Consider the following 20,479-nt stretch of genomic DNA (forward strand, 5'->3'; position numbering starts at 1 on the left):
GAAGCGCTACAATGCTGCAGAGCTAAAGATCTGAGTCTGTCACCTGACAGGGTACCCCTTAAGGGCATGGGACAGCCCCAAACTTAGTCTATGGAGGATGACTTGTTAGATGGGAGAGATGTAGTTGGAATATGTGCATTCCAAAACTAAGATGTCTTTTGAAATGCTCTTTAAAGGACTAACTCCTCTTCCTTGGCACAGAAATGTCACAGGAAGTCACGAGGCCATTTGAGTTTGGAGGAAACAAAAGAAAAAAGGACTCTTTCTCCTTTGGGAACTGTGCAAATTCCCCTAAGAACCTCCCTGACTTCTTGTCTATGCCAGTTTGAGTCAGACCCTGGCGGATAAGCTCATGATCTACTAGGGTGATGTTTGCTTTTGAAGCCAGGCTTATTGATCAGTGCTACTACCTTTCACCTTTAAGGCATTTTTCTAAATGTTTCTCCTAAGCAAAACAGCCGTAACAATTGAGGTAATTCTGTAATGGTTTTCGCAGTCCCATTGGCCACTTGACATATCTACATGAAAGAGTCTCTGACTGCCTGTTTCTTTGTCAGTCTCTCACTCACAGGCATGCTGCTCAGGGTAGCAAAAGACCCAGGAAGCTGATGAATGAAAACCCAGAATAACGGGGTCTGTCTTGACACTGAACCCACCTTTTAGAACAGACCCCTTCCAGGGCAGGGGAGGGCACGGCTCTGTGGCCAAAGTTCTGCCACATGCAGAAAAGCCCAGACTTTGCGGTGAGACACAAAACCCTTTATGAAAATGAGCCCGGGGCCAGGGAAACACAGAGCAAAAGGGATCAGAAGGAGGAGGAGCAGCAGCAGCAGCAGCAGCAGTAGCAGCAGCAACAGCAGCAGCAGCAGCAGCAGTGAGTGGAGCTTTTAAACATTCCCACAGGATGGAAACACAAAGAACCTGTGTTGTTCTGAGCATTCCACAGGAACAAACACGAAATGAAAGGCAGAGAAAAAGAACAGAGCCAGGTGCTCTATGGGGAGCACAACACTTGAGGGGGGGGCAGGGGTGGAGGGAAGTCTCTCATTCATTTGTCTACCCTGTTGGAAGAAAAGCAGGCTGAGGGGAAGAGATGGTGGGCAGAGGAAGAGGAAGTAAAAGAAACTTGGAACTCCAAGGTCTGTCGTCATGGGGCTATGATCATGTTCATGACCAGTCTTGGTCTTGGCCCCCAAACTGCACATCTTGGACCAGGGAGTTGCTTTTTCACCTATGCCCAAGAGCCCAAGGCTGGCAGCTCTTGGCACTATCCCGGAGGCCCGGGCCTCACAGCAGAAATTCTCCTTCCCAGTCCATAGGCCGGGACATCATCCGCCTCCAGGGCAACACGGGCTCTGAATCAGAGAGAGGCCAGGCATTGAGGCGGCCCCCAGGAAGAAAGGAAGATTCAGCCCCAGAGAGGACTCAGGAAGAGTCAGGGGAACTTTCCATAGAGAGAGAGGAAAAGAGCCAAAGGTAAGAGTCGCAGTGGCTCAGGCATGCAGGAAAGGCCGGAGGCAGAGTTATAAACGGGTCTTTTACTTGACGAGATTTTCTGGATTGGATAGTCAGGGTCTGGACGTGACAGCCACTGGATGAGGTAACTCTTCTTGGAAGGATCAGAGATGTTTCCTAGGAGAAAGAGAACAGATATTTGAGCCAACAGAGGATGGCCTAGGGACCTCGGCCCAGGCTTCAGTCAGAGAAGTGGCTTTGAATTTTAGAGAGGGGAAGGTTGAGGTGTTAGAGCCCAGGGATAAGAGGAGTGGGGAGTCCAGCAGAGAAAGGGTGAGGGTCAGTCATTATACCAGGAATTAGACTGGAGGACTTGTCATCATGAATCTTTGAAACTTTCTTAGATTCAGTGACTTATGATGGAAGACTGAATGATGGAAAAACCCTCTTGGGTCAAATTCATAAGCAACTGTCATCAAAATCACATAACACAATCACTGTAGAAGCACCTGCCTTAAAGGTGAAAGGTAGTAGCACTGATCAATAAGCCTGGCTTCAACCTTGTACTAGGTTGGACCTAGAGAAACATTTTTGATTTCCCAGACAGGCAGGTCTTCAGCCTTGGGATATTCATACCTAGGTAACACTTTCTTGGATTGTAAATCCCATAGGGAAGATTGACTCCTTCCCCTGGTTCTGGACTTGAATGGCTCATCCCATGGGGATTGTCTTAGCTGCTTAGCCTAGACCTCTTACTCCTTACTTTTTTTTGCCAAGGTGCTATCACATGTAATACTTGCTGCTCAGAAGTCTAATTTTACCATAGACCTCTGTCAAAGGAAACTTTAGAGAAATAAAGGAACATAGAATCATAGATTTAGACTTGGAATTGTCCTTAGAGACTATTATTCCCTCAGTTCATAGGTGAGGAAACTGAGGCTGGTAAAGGTTAAATGCTTTGCCTAGTGTCACCTAGTTAGTCAATGTGTAAGACAGAATTTGAACTCATGTCTTCCTGACTTCAAATCCAGTGACCTATTCCCCTATTCGTGATTCCTCTCTAGGCCATCCCCTGTGATCCTCATTGTCAATCTGGCCAACCTTGGAGAAGACTTACGGGGGCATACGGAAAGTCTGCACGTCCTTGCGGTCTCAGGTCGTTCCTCCCGACAGGAACCAATGGCACCATCTTGGGTCCGGCACAGGACCTGTCGCTCCTGAGTGCCATTGCCACAGCTTACTGAACACTGGAGGAGAGGTGCAGGGTTAGTGCTTCACACATGAGGCTGAAAAGAAATCTGCTCTGCATATATCTTGGGTCTTCACTCTCTTGCTGCTCTCCTGGCCCCACCTCTGCTTTTAAATGTAATAGAGACTATTTGCTCTTTTGTGTGTGTCCATAGCACCTAGCAGATACTTAATATATACTTATAACTGATTGACTATAGATCACTCTGCACAAGGTGCACAAGTACTGACATTGGAAGAGAAAAACCAGCTTCCTCACTGGAGATGAATCTCTGGAAGACACCTACTAGTAGGGCTACTGAATCTTGAAATAGAGTGCTGGAAAACCAGACTTTGAGGAAGACCATTGGAAATGAAATAGAATATTTGGCTATGCCTTAAACCCAAATCATTCTAGCTCTCACTGATTGGCCAATAATAGATCCCAGTCCAAGTCTTAGGTAATCACTATTTGGGTTTTGATGGCTCAGATTGAAGGTAATTGCTTTTCATCTAGCCAGAAACCCTGAGGTCCTCCCCTCCCAGATTTATTTATTTATTTTGAGTAGGCCAACTAGGTCAACTATTGCCTCACTTCTTACCTAGCTTTAAATCTCTGAATAACTGAATAAGTATTGTCTCAGACAAACTGAGATCTGGTAAAGACCTTAGCTTCAAAAGACCAACATCTTCCCACTGAATCTGGGGACATCTCCAGTTATCCTGACCTGTCTTGCCACTGGCCTCAGATGACTCTGGGAGAGGGAGTGAGGCTGAGGACTTTGCATAGCTCTGCCTTATTTAAATCCAAATCACTTGCAAGTCAAGATGTGACCCTCCCAATGTCAATCAAGAAGAAAGAATGAACTACAGGGCTACTAAATCCACATTGTACTCTGGCTTACAAAGGACTTTACAGAAGTGATGAGAGGTGACTCCACATAGCCAACTCATTCTTGTTCTCATCTGAATTAGCCTTTTAAGCCAAGATGTAGTTTTTTAAAGCCCAGGTTATTCCATTTTGGTTGAACAGATTCATTCATCTATTTAGTCTTTCCAGGCTATTACAGTCACAGATTCTCAGAGATGGAGCAGACCTTGCAGGTCAGTAGTTCCTACACCACTTTGTGTGACATAGGAGGAAACTGAGGCACAATTAGCAATAGTTGTAAATCTAGGGTCTTCAAATCCCATTCCTGGGCTCTTTCCACTGAACTGTGTGCCTGCCTATGGAATAAGCCTTTCCTTATTCTTGAAGCTATCCAAAGATTCCTTGCATTGCATCCTAATTCCTCAGTCTCTGTGGAGAGCTGGTCCCACTGGTATTCAAACAGAGACATGAGGAGATAAACAAGTGAGTGGAACACAGGACTGTGTGGGTTCAAATTTCTTCTCAAAGATGAGGAAGGGCCAGGAAGAAGTAAAAGCCTCAAAGGGGAATGAATAGAAGATTCCCAAGTTGAATATTTTGGTTTTTTGTTTGTTTTTGTTCTGCCCCCCCCCAAGGCAATGGGGTTAAGTGACTTGCCCAAGGTCACACAGGTAATTATTACATGTCTGAGTTCAGATTTGAACTCAGATCCTCCTGACTCCAGGGCTGTTACTCTATCCACTGCACCACCTAGCCATGCCCCTCCCCCAAGCTGAATATTTTGAGCCTAAATATGGATCTATGAATCTTATCTATAGGACTAAATTCTTTCTAAGATTTGCCTACCTTGACAGATCCCTTTGACTAGAAAATGCTCCCTTTTAGCTAAGATACACAAAGTAGTTTTGGAGGAGTATGGCTCTGCTCATACCTAAACAAAACCCTTTCTACATCATACCTGATCAGTAGTCATCCAGCCTTTATTTTGCAGCCTTCCTGTGAGAGGGAACTCAGTCATTACCTTCTAAGGAAGCCCTTTCCATCCATTCTAACTGGATGGATGTTTTCCCAGACATAAAATCTCAATTTGCCAATCAATATTCCATTGCTTCTATGTTTGACTTCTGGGACCAAGCCCAGCCTCTCTTTCACACAGCCCTTTAGAAGACAGCTGTCATTCACCCTTTCTCCTTCCCTATCTTAGGTTTTGTTCCATATTTATTTATCCCACCAGCATTCCCATGTTCCAATTTGAATCTCCTATCTTCAACTGGATAATTTCTGCTGTTTCCAACAGAATCTGCTTTCTTGGTTCCTTAGCCTCAATTCTTTGCCTCTGTCTTCCCATCAAGAATGTGGTCTCCTCTCCTCAAGCTCTCCAGACCTTCCCTCCCACCCCCAATTTCTTCTCAATTTACAATAGAGTACCACTTGATCAGAGACCTAATTATTGTTTTAGTCTCTCTTGGGACCAGAGAGCACTACTGAATTTTCATTCACGTTAAAGTGAACAAACTAATAAATTAAAGTGAATAAATTGATCTATGCATTGTCTCTCCTACACCACTTTAGCCCCTTTAGTGTCTACAAAGATCTGGAAATTTCAACATCTCCATCCACTTTAGCATCTAAATTCAGGGACTACATCTAAGGCACTTTTCATCCTGGTGTGTGGTACACTGTGTATCTGGCACACTGCGTATCAGATATATTCAACAGAGTAGATAGATTTTCACTGATAAACCACTGAGGCTTCTTCTCTTGAATGGATGGGGAAGATGAAGCTCACCTGGGACCAGGGTCCAATTCTCCACTGTCCAGGGCAGAGGTCCCGGTTACAAGACCGCCTGCCCTCTGGTCTGGCCTCATTGCAATGCTTGGTGTGAACTGAACGATTGGTATTGTCATGTAGAGGTTGGACACAACGTACTGAGCGGATCTGGTAGCCAGTTTTTCCACAGCTTTTGCTGCATGGCTCCCATTCTCCAGTGACCCACCTAGCAGGGCCAGAAACAAAAAAAAAAGGTAGATTCTTTAGTACTTTCAGAATTGGAGCTTCTTGGAGCCTTACTCTACTTGCCATCCTTGCTAGCCCTCTCCTGACTTCCAACTTTGACCCAACCTATAAACTCATAGTTGCTTCTGTCCTGGTCCTCCTTAATGCAAATGCCTTCCTTGAGATCATTTCCATTATACCTCGTATATATCTTGTATGTATGTACATAACTGTTTTTATATTGTCTCCTCCACGAGATCTTTGAAGGCAGAGATCATGGTTTTGCTTTTCTTTGTATACCCCCAGCTTAGCATAGTGGCTGGTACATTGGCTTATTGATTGATGTACTTGGTTTCTGTTATATTTATTCTTCCTGATTTTAGGTGGAGTACTGGAGACACTATGACCTTGGGAACTTTGAAAAACTGAAGTGAAAGAAGCTGAAGTGATAATTTTTATACTTTTTCTAATTATCCCTGAAGAACCTAGAGTCTATCTGGTCCTACAAACAATCCTCTCTCTTTCTCCAATGGAGCTGAAATCCTCAGGAGTCTTGAGAATCTGCCTATTGCTCATTGGGGCTCCATTACGCTGACCACTCTCAAATTTGAGTCTACTGAAATCCTTTCTTCTTATAGTATCTAGGATGAATTTTCCCCCAAATCCTGGAAAGAAGATAACATCTCCCTCCTAATATTTCTTACAGACCTCTGCAGATTTCCTTTACACTCTCCTTGATATGACCTTTATCTGTATAGATTTTATCATTCCTATCAGATTTCTTGGATCCTGGATGCACTGAGGTCTGTGATGGTGACATTTTAAACTTTACATAACCAGGGCTTGTACATGGTAGGAGTTTGATAAATGATGGTTGAATTTAGGGATTGCTCCACTCCTTCCATGTAGACCCCAGCGGCATTGCCATAGTCCTGAAAAGGAAGCCCTAGGCACTCCTTGGAGTTTGATAGGTCAGCTTAACATTCTCTTTGGGATCAATAAATTTAATGAACTGGAGGTTAAAAAAAAGGATTAAACAAACCAGAATTCATTTTCTCAATGAATCAGTCCAAAGGACCAGAGATGGCTTGTTGCTGTTCAGGGTCAGCTGTCTTAACTGGATCACTCCTTTTGTCTCTAAGAGTTAGGCTTTCCCTGCTCTCTTGGTAGCTATTTAAAAGAACTCCCCAGATGCTTAGATTAGAAAATAGAAAGGACCATGGACCCCATCACCAGGGCTTCACTAACACTTGTTATGTTTTTCATTGACTTCTAAGTAGTATTTCACAGAATCTCAGGACCTCAGAAAGAATCTTGTCTAACTCATACCGGCATAAGGATGTCTAATATTTCATGGCGTGCATCCTAATCTCCATTTGAGGTCCTCTGGGAATGGGAATCTGAAAACCACTTGAGGTTATCCATTCCATTTTTGGACAGTTCTCATTATCAAGAGGTTTTTCCTAACTTGGAGTTAAAGCCTAGTTGTCTGCACTGTTTGGCTGGGTCTCCAAATGCCTCTCCTTTGTTTCTGGGGCCAAGCAGAGAGAGTCTCCTTCTTTTATTTTATGGGCCTCTGAAATTCGAAAATAACACAAGACCTCAAAATTGTATTTTCTCCAGGCTAAATACTTCCAGTTCCTTTGACAATTCTCATATGGGATGATTTCTGTCTTCTTTACCATCTTGATCCTGATTGATTTCTTTTTAATCCTTATCTAACTGACCATTTTCCTTCCTCAAATTTGGCATTCTGGATATGTTCTGACCAAGTGAAATAATAATAATGATGATGATGATGATAACTAACATTTTAAAGTTTGCAAAGCTCATTATGTATTATCTAATTATCTAATCTTATCCTTACAAGCACTTGTGAAGTAGGTGCTATTTATTATCCTCATTTTATAGATCAGGAAACTGAGGTACAAAGAGTTTCAGTGACTTGCTCAGGATCACATAGCTGATGAGTGTCTGAGGAAGAGTTTGAATTCAGGTTTTTCCTGATTCCAAAAACATGAGTTCAATGTATTATGACATTAAGCAGCCTATGAAAAGCATTGGTATTATAATCTCCCCTTTTCTAGACATCTTATTTTGAAATCCAATAGAGAGAGCTGATTTTAGAGCTCTGAGTAGTCTGGTTGGCTCATCCTTGATTCTGCCTCATTCCCCTACTCAGAAGCCCTGTGGTCATCAGGAGCTACCTTCTTAGACAAATTATTTCCACTTACAAAAGGATTGATAAAATAAGAAAAATCGTTCTGCAATAGGAACAGTTCCTTGCAGTGTTTAAATCCAGTCTCAGAGAAGCAGGCTATTGGCAAGGGATCAACCCTGTATGGACAGGGTTCCCTTAGGACTCCAGAGGATCTGAAGAGGAAGAGGAAACCTTCATGTAAGCAGAATATCTAAACTCCATCTGGGGTTGGGGAATGGATGGAGGGGATAGAGAGGAAAGGAGAATACTTACACTGGCTGAGAACATTCCTGAAGGTTGCATGCTCTGCGAATTGGCTTAGGCTTTTCAATGGAGTCACAATTACTCCTATGTACCATCTTGTGGTCCAGTTTCCTTCGACAACCATATCTGGTAAGCTGGTAACCTAGATTAGTAAATAAAAAAAATTCAGAAGAGTTTATTTGCAGGCATTAAGTTGTTTTAGTCAAACCCAGCTTTGATCCAGTTGGGGGTTTTCTTGGCAAAGATATTGAAATGATGTATTATTTCCTTCTTCAGCTCATTTTATAGATGACAAAACTGAGGCCAAAAGGGTTAATGACTTGCCCAGGGTCACACAGTCAGAAAGTGTAAAAGGCCAGATTTAAATCCAGAAAGATGAGCTTTCCTGATTCTGCTTCCAAATTCTATTCACTGTGCCCCCTAGTTGCCCTAAGAGTTAAGTCTCTCTATGGTTCAGACCTGTAACAACCTCCATCTGAAGCCAGCCACTAGGAATTCCCTTTTATATCCTTATGTACTTTATAATACCCAAACTTGAAATTCAAGAGTCATTACTGGTTAATGCCTATTATGGAAGATTCAATTATTGAGTCAAAAACCAGACAAATAACTTAATTTCACGAATGAAACGTACTGCTCTTTCCAAGGGAAGTAAGGATTTTATCCAAACAGACTATGTTCTACTCCCATAGTAGACCTCATTTGCAGGGATATTATTGGGGCATAACTCTCCTTTGATTGTGTTTTCTATCACTGTAGTAAGATTAGTTTTGTTTCTGAATTGATTCTCATTACCATAGTGTTCCCCACCAACTAAGATCTTCCTAGATCTAGGAAAAGGAAAGGAAAGAGCTAAAGGGTAGGAGGAAAGAAGGGAGGGAAGGGAGAGGGAGAGGGAGAGGGAAAGGAAGAGGGGAGAGGGAGAGGGAGAGGGAGAGGGAGAGGGAGAGGGAGAGGGAGAGGGAGAGGGAGAGGGAGAGGGAGAGGGAGAGGGAGAGGGAGAGGGAGAGGGAGAGGGAGAGGGAGAGGGAGAGAGAGGGAGAGGGAGAGAGAGAGAGAGGGAGAGAGAGAGAGAGAGAGAGAGAGAGAGAGAGAGAGAGAGAGAGAGAGAGAGAGAGAGAGAGAGAAAAGAGAGAGATATCATAGGTTCATGGACAGATGGCATCTTGAAATCTGAGAGTTGGGGTGGGAGTGGGAATTGAGTCTATCTCATCTAGCTGATAAGGAATCATTTGACTTTCTGTCTGAATACCTCCAAAGAGGGGGTACTCACTACTGACTGAACAATTCATTCCATTGTTAGGCAGCTCTGATTATTAGGATATTCTTTATATTGACCCCAGTCTTAATATGCCTGCATCCCCCTGCCCCCCATATTTGTTCTAGTTCTCTCCTCTGGGGTTAAGTAGAACAATTAATTAATAAGCATTTATTCAATTTTGTAAGGCACTAGGGATAATTATAAAGACAAAAACGAAACAACATATCAAAATCAAGAATTCATCTAGATTGGTACTTAAGGATCTTTCTTGTGTGGAGGGCTGAAGAGTATGGGGATCCAGAACAACCTCAATCAGAAGGTTGCTCTTGGGCACAGCTTTGAAAGGAAGGAGGGATGAGAAGAGATTATGCAAATAAATAGTGCATTTTAGCCCTGGGGACAACCTGTACAAAAGGCATGGAGGTGAGAGATGGAATAACATGTATGATAAACAACAAGAAGGTTAGTTTGGCTGATCTGAAGAGTGTGAGAAAAGTGATGCATTATACATTTAGAAAAAGAAATTGGAGTTAGATTGTGAAGGGTTTTAAAGTCAGACAGAGGGACATGTATTGGATACTAAGGATAATAGGGAGCATTTGGAGTTTATTGAACATTGGAATAACTTAGAGCTATGCTTTGGAAAGAAAAATCACTTTGACAGCTGTGCAGAGAATTAATTGGGATCTGTATGCAAGGAAACTAATCAGAGGCTATAATAATAGTTCAGGCAAGGAGTGATCAAAGATTAAACTAAGTTGATGGCTAAAATAAGGGGAAGCATGAGAGAAATTTCCACTTTGGTACTACAATCCCCAAAGCAACCCACCCAAAAGAGAATTCCTTATCTTTCTCTTCAAACTTACTTTAGTTCTTAATACCCTCCCTCCCTATCCATTTATGTCAATGACATAACCGTTTTCTCTCTTACCCACTCCTGAAACTCTGATTCTTTATTCACCTCTTAATAAGGGTTCCCCTTAACCTCAATACTAGTCACTAAGTCCTATGGATACTTCACACATAATGTTTCTCCCAGTGATTTCATTTGCCTCTTTTCTATTTCTCTTGTTTCTGAGTCTAGGCCTTTATCATGCTCAATATGTTTTGCTTTGGGATTGTGAGACAGTTTTTCCCTTTGTTTGGCTCAAGGCTGTAATTCCCTTTTAAAATGTGCCATCTATGCTATTATTCACATCACTCATGTTGGCCCTTCATCATTTTCCTTTATCACTGTTAATGAAATATTTTGCATTTGTTTCCCCTATGCCACTGAAGACTCCTGGAAGGTGAGAACCAGGAATTCTCTTGCTTCCCTTATTGCAAAGTTTCCTTTCTGAATGAGAATAAAGCATTTACCTCCTCCGCAGGGTTTGGAACACTGAGTCCATTTCTTCAGGGCCCACTCATGGCTCACAGAGTCTTCTACAACATTATTGTTGTCAATGTTCAGGGAGTCCTCATGGATCATATACTTGTAGGTCAAAGAGAGCTTGGCATCGCCATGAGGAATGACCTATGCATATGGTGGAATGCCAAAGGGGACTTAGAATACATTTACAAGCCATACCCCAACTTTTTTCTGACTCATCTTCCCTTCCATATTTGGAGAAAAGATAAGAGAGTCTAGACCCTTAACATAAGATCTTTCCCCCTCCCAGGATGTACTGAGGATGGATAACTTTTAATAGCTTTGACAGATGATCATTTGGGAAGCCTGCTCTGGGGTGGGATGAACTAGAATTCTAACTTGTGGAATATTCTCTGTCTTACACTTTTTCTTGTTTATCAGGGACCTTTATTTAACTAAAGGTACATGTTCCTGGATGCTACTTAGAGTGAATATGCAGTATTCCAGTATACAATTTAGTTGAGGGAAAAGAGAAGGAAGATGACAACTCTTTCCTCCCTCTCCCCATGGCACTTAGGAGAAAATATTTACTTCAGATTAATTCTCTCTCCTGCCTCTGAGCCCTTGTAAAGATGGTTTTCCATGCCTTCATGCATGGAATGTCCTCTTCCTCTCAGCTCTACCTCTTAGGATCCCTTGTTCCCTTTAAGACTCAGATCAAATATCACCATCGGGAGGCCTCTACTAATTCTTCCCTGTTGCTAGTTCTTTCCCTACATTTCTTGTTAATATTGTGTGTAATTCTGCATAAATCATATATTTATCATGGAATATGCTGCCTCCCCAGTAGACTATAAATTTCTTGAGAAAGAAAATGTTTCATTTTATATTTATATTCCCATGACCAAGCAGAATGCTTTATGTAAGAGATCTTTAATAAATGCTTGTCAATTAATTGATTTATTAGTGCTAATCCTGCTTGTACAGAGAAAAACACTCCAGTAAATCACTGTAGTGACAAAGGATAGTATATGTCCATCTGTTCTAGGACTATTTCTAATCTGTCCTACCCATTTCTAATCTTACAGAAGAGACCAATTCTAATCTGCCCTGTCCACTTGCCCTACCAGCCTTTAAGATCTGCTGTGAATAACAGAGGGTAAATAGAGCTGTTTAAAGATGGGACCCAGGGGTGGCTAGGTGGTGCAATGCATAGAGCACCAGCTCTGGAGTCAGGAGTACCTGAGTTCAAATCCGGCCTCAGACACTTAATTATTACCTAGCTGAAAAAAAAAAATAAAGATGGGACCTAAGAGCCACACTGTGAAGTTTATGCTAGGCAGGGTCAGAAAGAGAATTCCTACATGTGAATACCACTGCTCAGTGGGAGCAGTTTCTTTGAGAACTGTGGAGATTTCAGTGTCTAAACTGTTTGAATTCCATGTCATCAAGACTATATCTGGTATATAGGAACAGATTTCAAAATAGCTATTTTGTATATATACAAGTAAATTAAGGACAAAGAGAATGAAAAACTTTAATAAATCATACTCTCTAAGCTATGAAACCATCAACATTATCTGACTTGTATTCTCCAAGAATGGTCAGACACATAGGATGAATTCAAAAGAAACCCCATTTCACTTTGCAGCTATTATTATGGTTATAGTGTTCCAGGATAAAGAATCCCAATGATCCTAGTAATCATTCCAATCACCATTTGGGGCAATATATCTAAGCTTGGGGATGGATCTACAGGGATCCCAAGAGAAGGATAAGGCCTTGGAAGAGAACTTGAATAGTTTTGTTGATCATGTAACTCAATGCTATTGGGCACAATTAGCTCAGTCAATATAAGGGTCCTTTCATTTATCTTGATGTTATTTTATACCAAAATCTTTTTTTTTGTTTCCCTTATCATGATTTTGGCTGTGACTGAGGCTACCTGTAGGCTATGCCTTTAGAACACAGATTTTATCAAGTTTTTATCAAACTGGAAAAGTGAAAGATGTTTGTTCTCTGAGGACAAGCCTAGTCAAATATGGAGAACCTTGTTTCAAAAAGGTAGGCTCCTTAAGTGGTGAATTCATTAGCCATACTTCCTCAATACTTCAGGATGATACCTGGACAAAAAGATACACTGGCCATTGCTAAGCCCATTTCTCATAGCCTTTCTGGCCTTGGGGTACCCTCAGTACCTGGAACTTTCCTAGGCTAATAGCTTTTGAAATCTCAAGGCCACTACTCTATACCAGGCACCATTAAGCCACAATGATACAAAAGACAAAATTGAAACAATCTCTGCCTTCAAAGTATTTACATTGTAAGGGGGAGACAACATGTAGAAGGGAATCTCAGGAGTGAAGGCACTAGCAGCTGGGGTTAGGGGACTGGCAAAAAAGTCTCTTGCAGAGGTGGCAATTGAACTGAGTCTTGAAAGAAGCTAGGGATTTTAAAAGGCTATGGTCACACTACAATCAGGAGACAAGCATAAGACTTCAGTGGAGAGAAACTTAAATGACAAATAAAAATACATAATGGTATTCAGTCCTGTGAAGCACCCTTTTGCTTCTGTTACTCCTCTTTTGCTGGGATCCCTGAACTTTCTAGTACACTAAAAGATATGAAATATCCAAATAAGTGCTTATTATTAGAGTTGAGAAATACTCATGACTTACAGATGGATTAAGATAAGATTTACTGGAGGTATTTCTCAACACAACTAAATCAGATTGATGAATTTTTACTGTGTCCATTTGCATTGAACATATCAAAATGTAGGCTTTCAGTACACATATGACTCTACTGAAGGGGAGTGCTACAGAGGCTTTTGAGGGATAGGAACATCAGCACTGAAGAGAGAAGTCTATTCAAGAGGCCTTCCCATTCAGCACACTAGGTGAGAATTTGTAGGAACATTTTTCACCATTGGCCACATAGCCACTTAGAATGGTTGCCACTTATTTAGAAATGACTGTCATTTCCTTTCCTTGTTCTTCCCTTAGGAAGGCAATAAATAAATCATGAAATTTAGAGCTAAAAGAGAACTCAGATGTCAACTCCTTCATTTTATAATTGAGGAGAGACACTAAGTCTTAGTAAACTCAGAGAGTAAGTTGCCAAACTGGAATTTAAATTGGTCTTGGGTCAGCTAGGTGGTACAGTGGATTCAGAGTGCCAGATCTGGAATTGGGAGGACTCATCTTCATGAGTTCAAATACAACCTCATACACTAGCTGTAGATCCTGGGCAATTCACTTAACTCTGCTTGCCTCAGTTTCCTCATCTATAAAATGAACTGGAGAAGGAAATGGTAAACCACTCTAGTATCTTTGCCAAGAAAACCCAAATGGGGTCATGAAGAGTCATGCATGACTAAAAAAACCTAAACATATAATTTTGATCCCAAATTCTATGGTCTTCCTATCATAAGACTCTGTTGACACTATCAAAAGGGATGGGTCTTAGATGATCTGAGGTTTCCCAGAGGCAGAAGATGTTTGATAAACATTCAACTAATCCTGAGAAATTAAAAACCACTGTTCAAGGAAAGAAAACTATCTGACAATAATGAGATAATTCCAAAAAGACTCAAAGCAGTATATTAAGACTCCAGAGAAAGTCTAGAATTCTAAATATCTACTCAACTACATATCTTAATCCATATTTGAGGATGCTTTTATTTCCTAGATTCTTCAATTCAGGGTGTTTAGTTATGGTCTTGGCAGCACTATCTCATTTCATTTCCAACATCATCTTTGAATTTATAATATATATATATATATATATATAGATAGATAGATAGATAGATAGATATATGAAGTTATTTCCCCCAGTGGAATATAAGCTCCTTGAAGGCAGGGACTATCTCATTGTTGTTTTCATATCCTTGGTACCTTGCACCATGTTTGATACATAATAGGTTTCCAATAAATGATTTTTGACTGATTTTCTGTCACATAGCCAAGAGAGGTTAAAAGATGCCTTGATTGTGATGGACTTGTTCATTTCAGTAGTACAATATTCAAAGGAAAATTTTAAGGGACTTGTCATGGAAAATACCATCCATATCCAAAGAAGGAGTTTAAGTGAAGACCAAAGCTTACTATCTTCAATTTTTAAAAATTGACATATATTTTGTAATTTTGTTATCTCTAATGTTTTCTTTCTTCCTTTTGGATCTGATTCTTCTCTCACAACATGTTCAATTTTGATTTTTGTTTAGCATGGTTACAAATGTAGAACCTATATCAGATTGTTTTCTCTTGGGGGAAGTGGAAGAGGGAAGGGGAAGAGAAAGGAGGAAGAAAAATTGTAAAACAAAACCTTGCAAAAAATTGTTTAAAAACTATTATTGGAAAAACAAATAAAATTTTTATATAATTAAAAAAAGAAAGTCATATAAAGGGAAAAAAGTAATGCCTTGGAGAGCCTAGGGATTTCTCAGAGAGTCCCAGGGCTCCCCACTTGCCTTTAAACTCACCAGTACTGTTATGGCACCATAGAGAGGGCCCATCGTCTGGACAGTTTCTCGATCATCATCATTTCGATATTCCCATTCCACACCCATGTCAATGAAGACCTTGGAATCTGGAACCAAGTTTTCCTCATTCAAAATAAACTTCCCTGTCTCTTGGTTCTTGATGGCTGGGGATCCAAAAGAGAAAACACCCCCCATACCCCCATTCAAGGTCAGGACTTAACCAATATAGGACATAGGAGAGCAATGAGTCAGAGTAAAAGGCTTTGTTGCAGAAGTTCTAGGCTGTCACCTCGTACTCAGAAACTCAGGGACCCATATCTTCCTTGGTCAAAGCATTCATCTAACAGAGTATTTGAAGGCATTTAGTTGAAAATCCCTACTTCTAGCACCCCTAGCATATCCACATGTGATTGCCCTTACTGAAGTAGACCATGCATTTAACTGTATATACTCATAATTCTGTTGCATTGCTTGATAAAGATATACTGATATACTCAATATACTGATGAGGAAACTGAGGTTTAGAAAGGGAAAGTGACTTGCTTGATCAAGGTCACATAGTAGATCTGGGCTTTGATTATAGCTTCCATGACAACAAAGATATTTTTTCCCTATAAAACCAAGCTCATCACATCAAGAAACCTGACTAAATATGCTGTCTTCTTCCTCATATGGTTACTGGATTAAAAGAAATCATTAGTGACTGCCCCAACAACATGCCAAAGGCTAAAGAATATCCTTGTAGAAAGAGAAACGAGGCTTCCTGTTTAATACTATTTCAACATTAATAAAGCTCCACTTCGCTCCTGAAAGAAGAGTGAAGGTGAGTGACAGGATCAGCTTCCCTGTTCCCATGTCTCTGTTACAATACAAACAGATCCGGAGCATTTCCCAGGGGGTTAGTTGGAGATATTCTTTGTAGCATTGTCCACCAAAGAACATGCAGACCATATACTGCAAACCATAGAACTATGTGACATGTATTTCCCCTGAGGTTTTGCCCACCTAAGGGGGGAAGACACCTCAATAGATTATAGAAAACTAGTGGAAAGAACTCTGGGTTTTGACTTGGGTTCAAATGTTGCCTCTGCTTCTTACTACCTATGTGACTATGGGCACTTAAACTGTCTGGCCTTCCATTTTCTGCTCTGTAAAATGGAGTTAGAACAGATGGTCTCTAAGGTCTTATCCAATTCTGAATCTCAGGATCCTTTGCAGGTATAAACCTTGATGTCAACAATGTAGATGTGATGGGTTTATCCTAAATGCTCAAATAAGAATCTGTTACAAAGATAGAGATTTGAATGAATGAGTCATTAGCTAGATATCCATTCTAGTTAAAAATTATCTATGAGAATTTCAATCAATTCCATGACAGTGAATTAGAAGAATTTCAATGAGTATTCTGTTGAATGATGAATGAGACATATTGATATTAATAAAAAACCAAACCAAACCACAGACCAGATCTGGGAATGGTCTTGAGGACTTCTAGTCCCACTACTTGATTACAAAAATTACAGAATCTCAGAAAGTATCTAGTTCAACCTATACTGATAAGAGAATTTTTTCTATGATATAGTCAAGATGTGGTCATTCAGGCTTCCTTGAAGGCCTCCATTGAGAGGGAAACTCCTGTTTCCTGAGTTGGTTCATTCTTCTCCTGGATAGGTCTAATTATTAATAAGTTTCTTTACTCATCAAGGGAATTCCCTTATCTTATTAGTTCTAAATTTGCTCCTATCTTTCATCTCTACTTGTGCTGCCCTCTGGGGTCTAGTAGAAAGAACTACAATCCCTTTTCCAAATTCTGAAGATAGATTTTTGTCCTACCATGTCTTTTCTTTTCCAAACTAAACTTCTCAGTATATTCAACCAATTCTTTATCATCCTTGTTGGTGCCCTACATACTGGTCATTTTTTAGTTTTTTTCCATATCTTCCCTAGCACTGAAAACAATATGCCAAACAAATTCTAGTCAAGATAGAGGATAATTACATTCCTAGGCACAAGAAGTCTCTCAATGCAGTTTTGTTGCTGTTGTTTTGGCTTCATTATCATTGTTGAAGTTCTTGAAGTAGAACTGGCAATCCACTAAGTCTTCTCCACCACATAATTTTTAGATCTATCGCTGATCATTCTTGCTTTTCTCATCTTGTCAAGCAAATTTTCTGAATTTAATTGTCTAAATTTATTCCTATTATATTTAATCTTATTAGAACTAGTTGAAGGTTGAAAATTATTTGAATTCTGATGCTTATCCAATATTATCCTATATGTTAGCTATTCCTTCCAGTTTTATGTCATTTGCAAATTTGGTAAGCATGACTTTTAGAACTGTGTCCAAATCATTGATAGAAATGTAAAACAGTATAGGGTCCAACACAAATCTCTGAAGGCATTCATTTAAGATCTTCTAAGCTGACATTGAAACATTAATAACAACATTTGGGGTCCATTTATTCTGAATCTATTTAATTATGATGCTATATTTTCTAATTTTTTCAATAAGAACTATCCACAAGGAACGTGATCAAATAATTTCCTAAAATCTAGGTAAATTACCTCTTCAGCATTTCCTATTACCAGTCTAATAATCTTAGGCAAAAAAATTAATAAAATGGAATGAGTTTAGCCTTTCATTGTCTGTTCTTGAACTATAGCTATTTGTGATTCTGCCTCTATCTCTAGATGTTTTGTAATCCTCCCATTAATAATACATTTGAGAATTTTTTATAGGAATCATATTCAAGTTCACTGACATATAGTGAACAGATTCAATTTTCTCCATCCCTTTCCTTCCCCTGCCCTTCTGCCCCGACCTGAAAACCAGTGACTGGCTCAGAAGTCACATTTGCCAGTTAGTTCTTTCACTATCTAAGGATATAATTCATCTGACCCTGGTAACTTGAACTTATAAAGGATATATCACTAATGGTCTACCACCCCTCACTATAATCTCACTGTTTATGTTGAATATCAATTCTTTATTAGTTTATGTTTGCTCTGTCCTTATTTATTTGAAGATTATTCTTCTTGACAGAGAAAACAGAAGCAAAAGCAGAACTCAGTATCTTTTTCTTCGCATTATCTTCAGTTATCAGTCTGATGCAGACAAGTAGTGTTCCTATCCCTTCATTGAATATCCTTTTTTTCCCCCTCCCAATATAGCATACTTGACATTACTATTTAGGGGCCATGCTACCCTTTAGTATTCATTCTTCCTTATCTCTTCTTCTGTCTTATGTATGTGTACTTTAAAAATGTTAAATTGATCAGTGAATTTCCTGTGTGATAACACTGATCTTTTCAGAAAAATTTCTCCTTTTCTACTTCAGCAGAATAGCCTTTCATTTTCAAAAGTTGGGTTTGTTATGGGGGTTTTGCCTATTGCTATGTTGGTGTGATTTAGAATTGATAAAAATGATTTCTCATTGCATGTTGAGTTGTATGAGAAATTTGGAGGAAAAAGACATTCTTTTTCATCCCTATTTCTAGAGAGACTCATTCAATTATAGACTTTCTTGGACCAACTCTGTGGAGAGAGACAGACTTTGGAAGGTAGATATATAGGAGGGAGCTAGCTCCTGAATGGTCCCTTATTTCAATGCATCTTCCTCTTAGAGATATTTCTCCTGTTTTGATTATATTGGAGCTCCTTTCTTAGTTGGAATGAGATATCTTGTTTCTCAGTTGGACAGTTAATTTATTCAAGTTATTTTCTGGCATTTCTAATTTGTAAAACTTTTGTGATTTTTGTTTGCTATCTGCTTAGATAAACAGGTTTACTCACTCATAATTATTCATGATGATCTTTTGTGTAACTGTCACTCTGGGAAAGGAGCCATATCTACAAATATGTGCTTTGGATACCCCTTCCCTTTAGGGGATAGTGACCTGGAAAGCACTTCTGGTCCTTCACCTCCTTATATTAGTTTCTTTTGCTCACTTCTTGGATTATTCATACTTCATGCATTTTTATATAAACATCTGAGACCACAGGTTTTATTGAAGGGTTTTTTTCTTGCATTTTTGTGATGTTCAATGTCTATTCTTCTTATTACACTGTAACTACTTTTTATGACATCTAGATTGTTTGATATTCCTAGGAAGTTTTTTTTTACACTGCTTTTAGTGTTTAAAATCTTTTTGATTATTTTTCTAAGATTCTATGTAAGTACATTCTTATTAGCCATTATTACATGGATTTAATTGTCATCCAAGAGTCCATCACTCCCAAGTTTTAATCTGTGGTCCAGCAATCCAAATTCTTAGGAACCACCTCCCTACTCAGCTATTCACTTTTAAATCTTTTTCTTCTCCAGTCTTCAATCAGTGAGAGAAAAACACCCTAAATCCCTAAACTTCCCTAAATCCTTCAGTTTTTTGCCTAAGACTTCATAAACCTTATCAGTATAAACTAGAATCATTCTGACAGGATCAGTTGTTATCATGTGAATTACTAAGAGTGAATAGTAGTCATCTGTTTTGATAAACCTTGGAAGGCTCTCTGCCATATCCTGGATGAATTGCGGACCTTTATCTTATTATCAGCCAATTCAGTAAGTTACTACATAGAGTTATAAGCCACAACCTATTACCTCTTCTAATCCTTCCTGAATGATCTGATAAGGGATCACATTGCTTGGCACATAGTAAATACTTATTTACTGATAGCTTCCATAGGTTTACAGAATTACTCCATGAAGGGAAAGTAGTTGCTTTTGCATCAGGGAGTCCAAATCTCTTCTCTTTAGGAAAATCCACAGGTTTGTTGCTTCAGTCCTTTATTTGTTTTATCTTCTGTGTACCATTATTCTACCCTCCAATTTACAGAAACAGATTTGGAGTTACCTAGGACAGCTAGGTAATGTAGTGTATTGAGGACTTGAGCTCAAATTTGACCTCAGACAACTTGTAGCTGTGTGACTCTGGGCAAGTCACTTAACCCTATTTGCTATAAAATGAACTGGAGAAGAAAATGACAAACCACTCCTGTGTTTTTGCCAAGAAAACACTAAATGAAATATGGCCAAAGGGCTATAAAATGGTGTATACCCTTTGACCCAGCAATACCATTACTAGGTATTTATCCCAAAGAGATCATAAAAAGGGGAAAAGACACACATGTACAAAAATATTTATTGCAGTTCTTTTGTGGTGGTAAAGAATTGGAAATTGAGGGACTACCCACTAATTGGGGAATGGCTAAATAAATTATGGTATATGAATGTGATGGAGTCCTATTATTCTGTAAGAAAACATGAGTGGCTGAACTTCAGGAAAACCTGGAAAGATTTGCATGAACTGATGCTGAGTGAAGTGAACAGAACCAGAAAATTGTATACAGTAACAGTAATTTTGTGTTATG

The 20,479-nt window shown here is 39.6% G+C and overlaps 1 protein-coding gene across 1 annotated transcript in view; it reads right to left on the reverse strand.

Moving 5' to 3' along the window:
• ADAMTS2 (ADAM metallopeptidase with thrombospondin type 1 motif 2) overlaps positions 1-20,479 on the reverse strand; it is a 478,959-nt gene that overhangs the window by 16,918 nt on the left and 441,562 nt on the right. Inside the window, exons 16-21 of the mRNA XM_074212594.1 lie at positions 15,109-15,272; positions 10,634-10,790; positions 8,023-8,155; positions 5,343-5,550; positions 2,573-2,702; positions 1,543-1,632 (exon numbers count right to left, since the gene is read on the reverse strand). Of these exons, the coding sequence (XP_074068695.1) occupies positions 1,543-1,632; positions 2,573-2,702; positions 5,343-5,550; positions 8,023-8,155; positions 10,634-10,790; positions 15,109-15,272 (882 nt within the window). The remainder of the gene's footprint in view (positions 1-1,542; positions 1,633-2,572; positions 2,703-5,342; positions 5,551-8,022; positions 8,156-10,633; positions 10,791-15,108; positions 15,273-20,479) is intronic.

This window comes from Macrotis lagotis, chromosome 1 (genome assembly GCF_037893015.1).
Source record: "Macrotis lagotis isolate mMagLag1 chromosome 1, bilby.v1.9.chrom.fasta, whole genome shotgun sequence".
NCBI classification, from domain to species: Eukaryota; Metazoa; Chordata; class Mammalia; order Peramelemorphia; family Peramelidae; genus Macrotis; species Macrotis lagotis.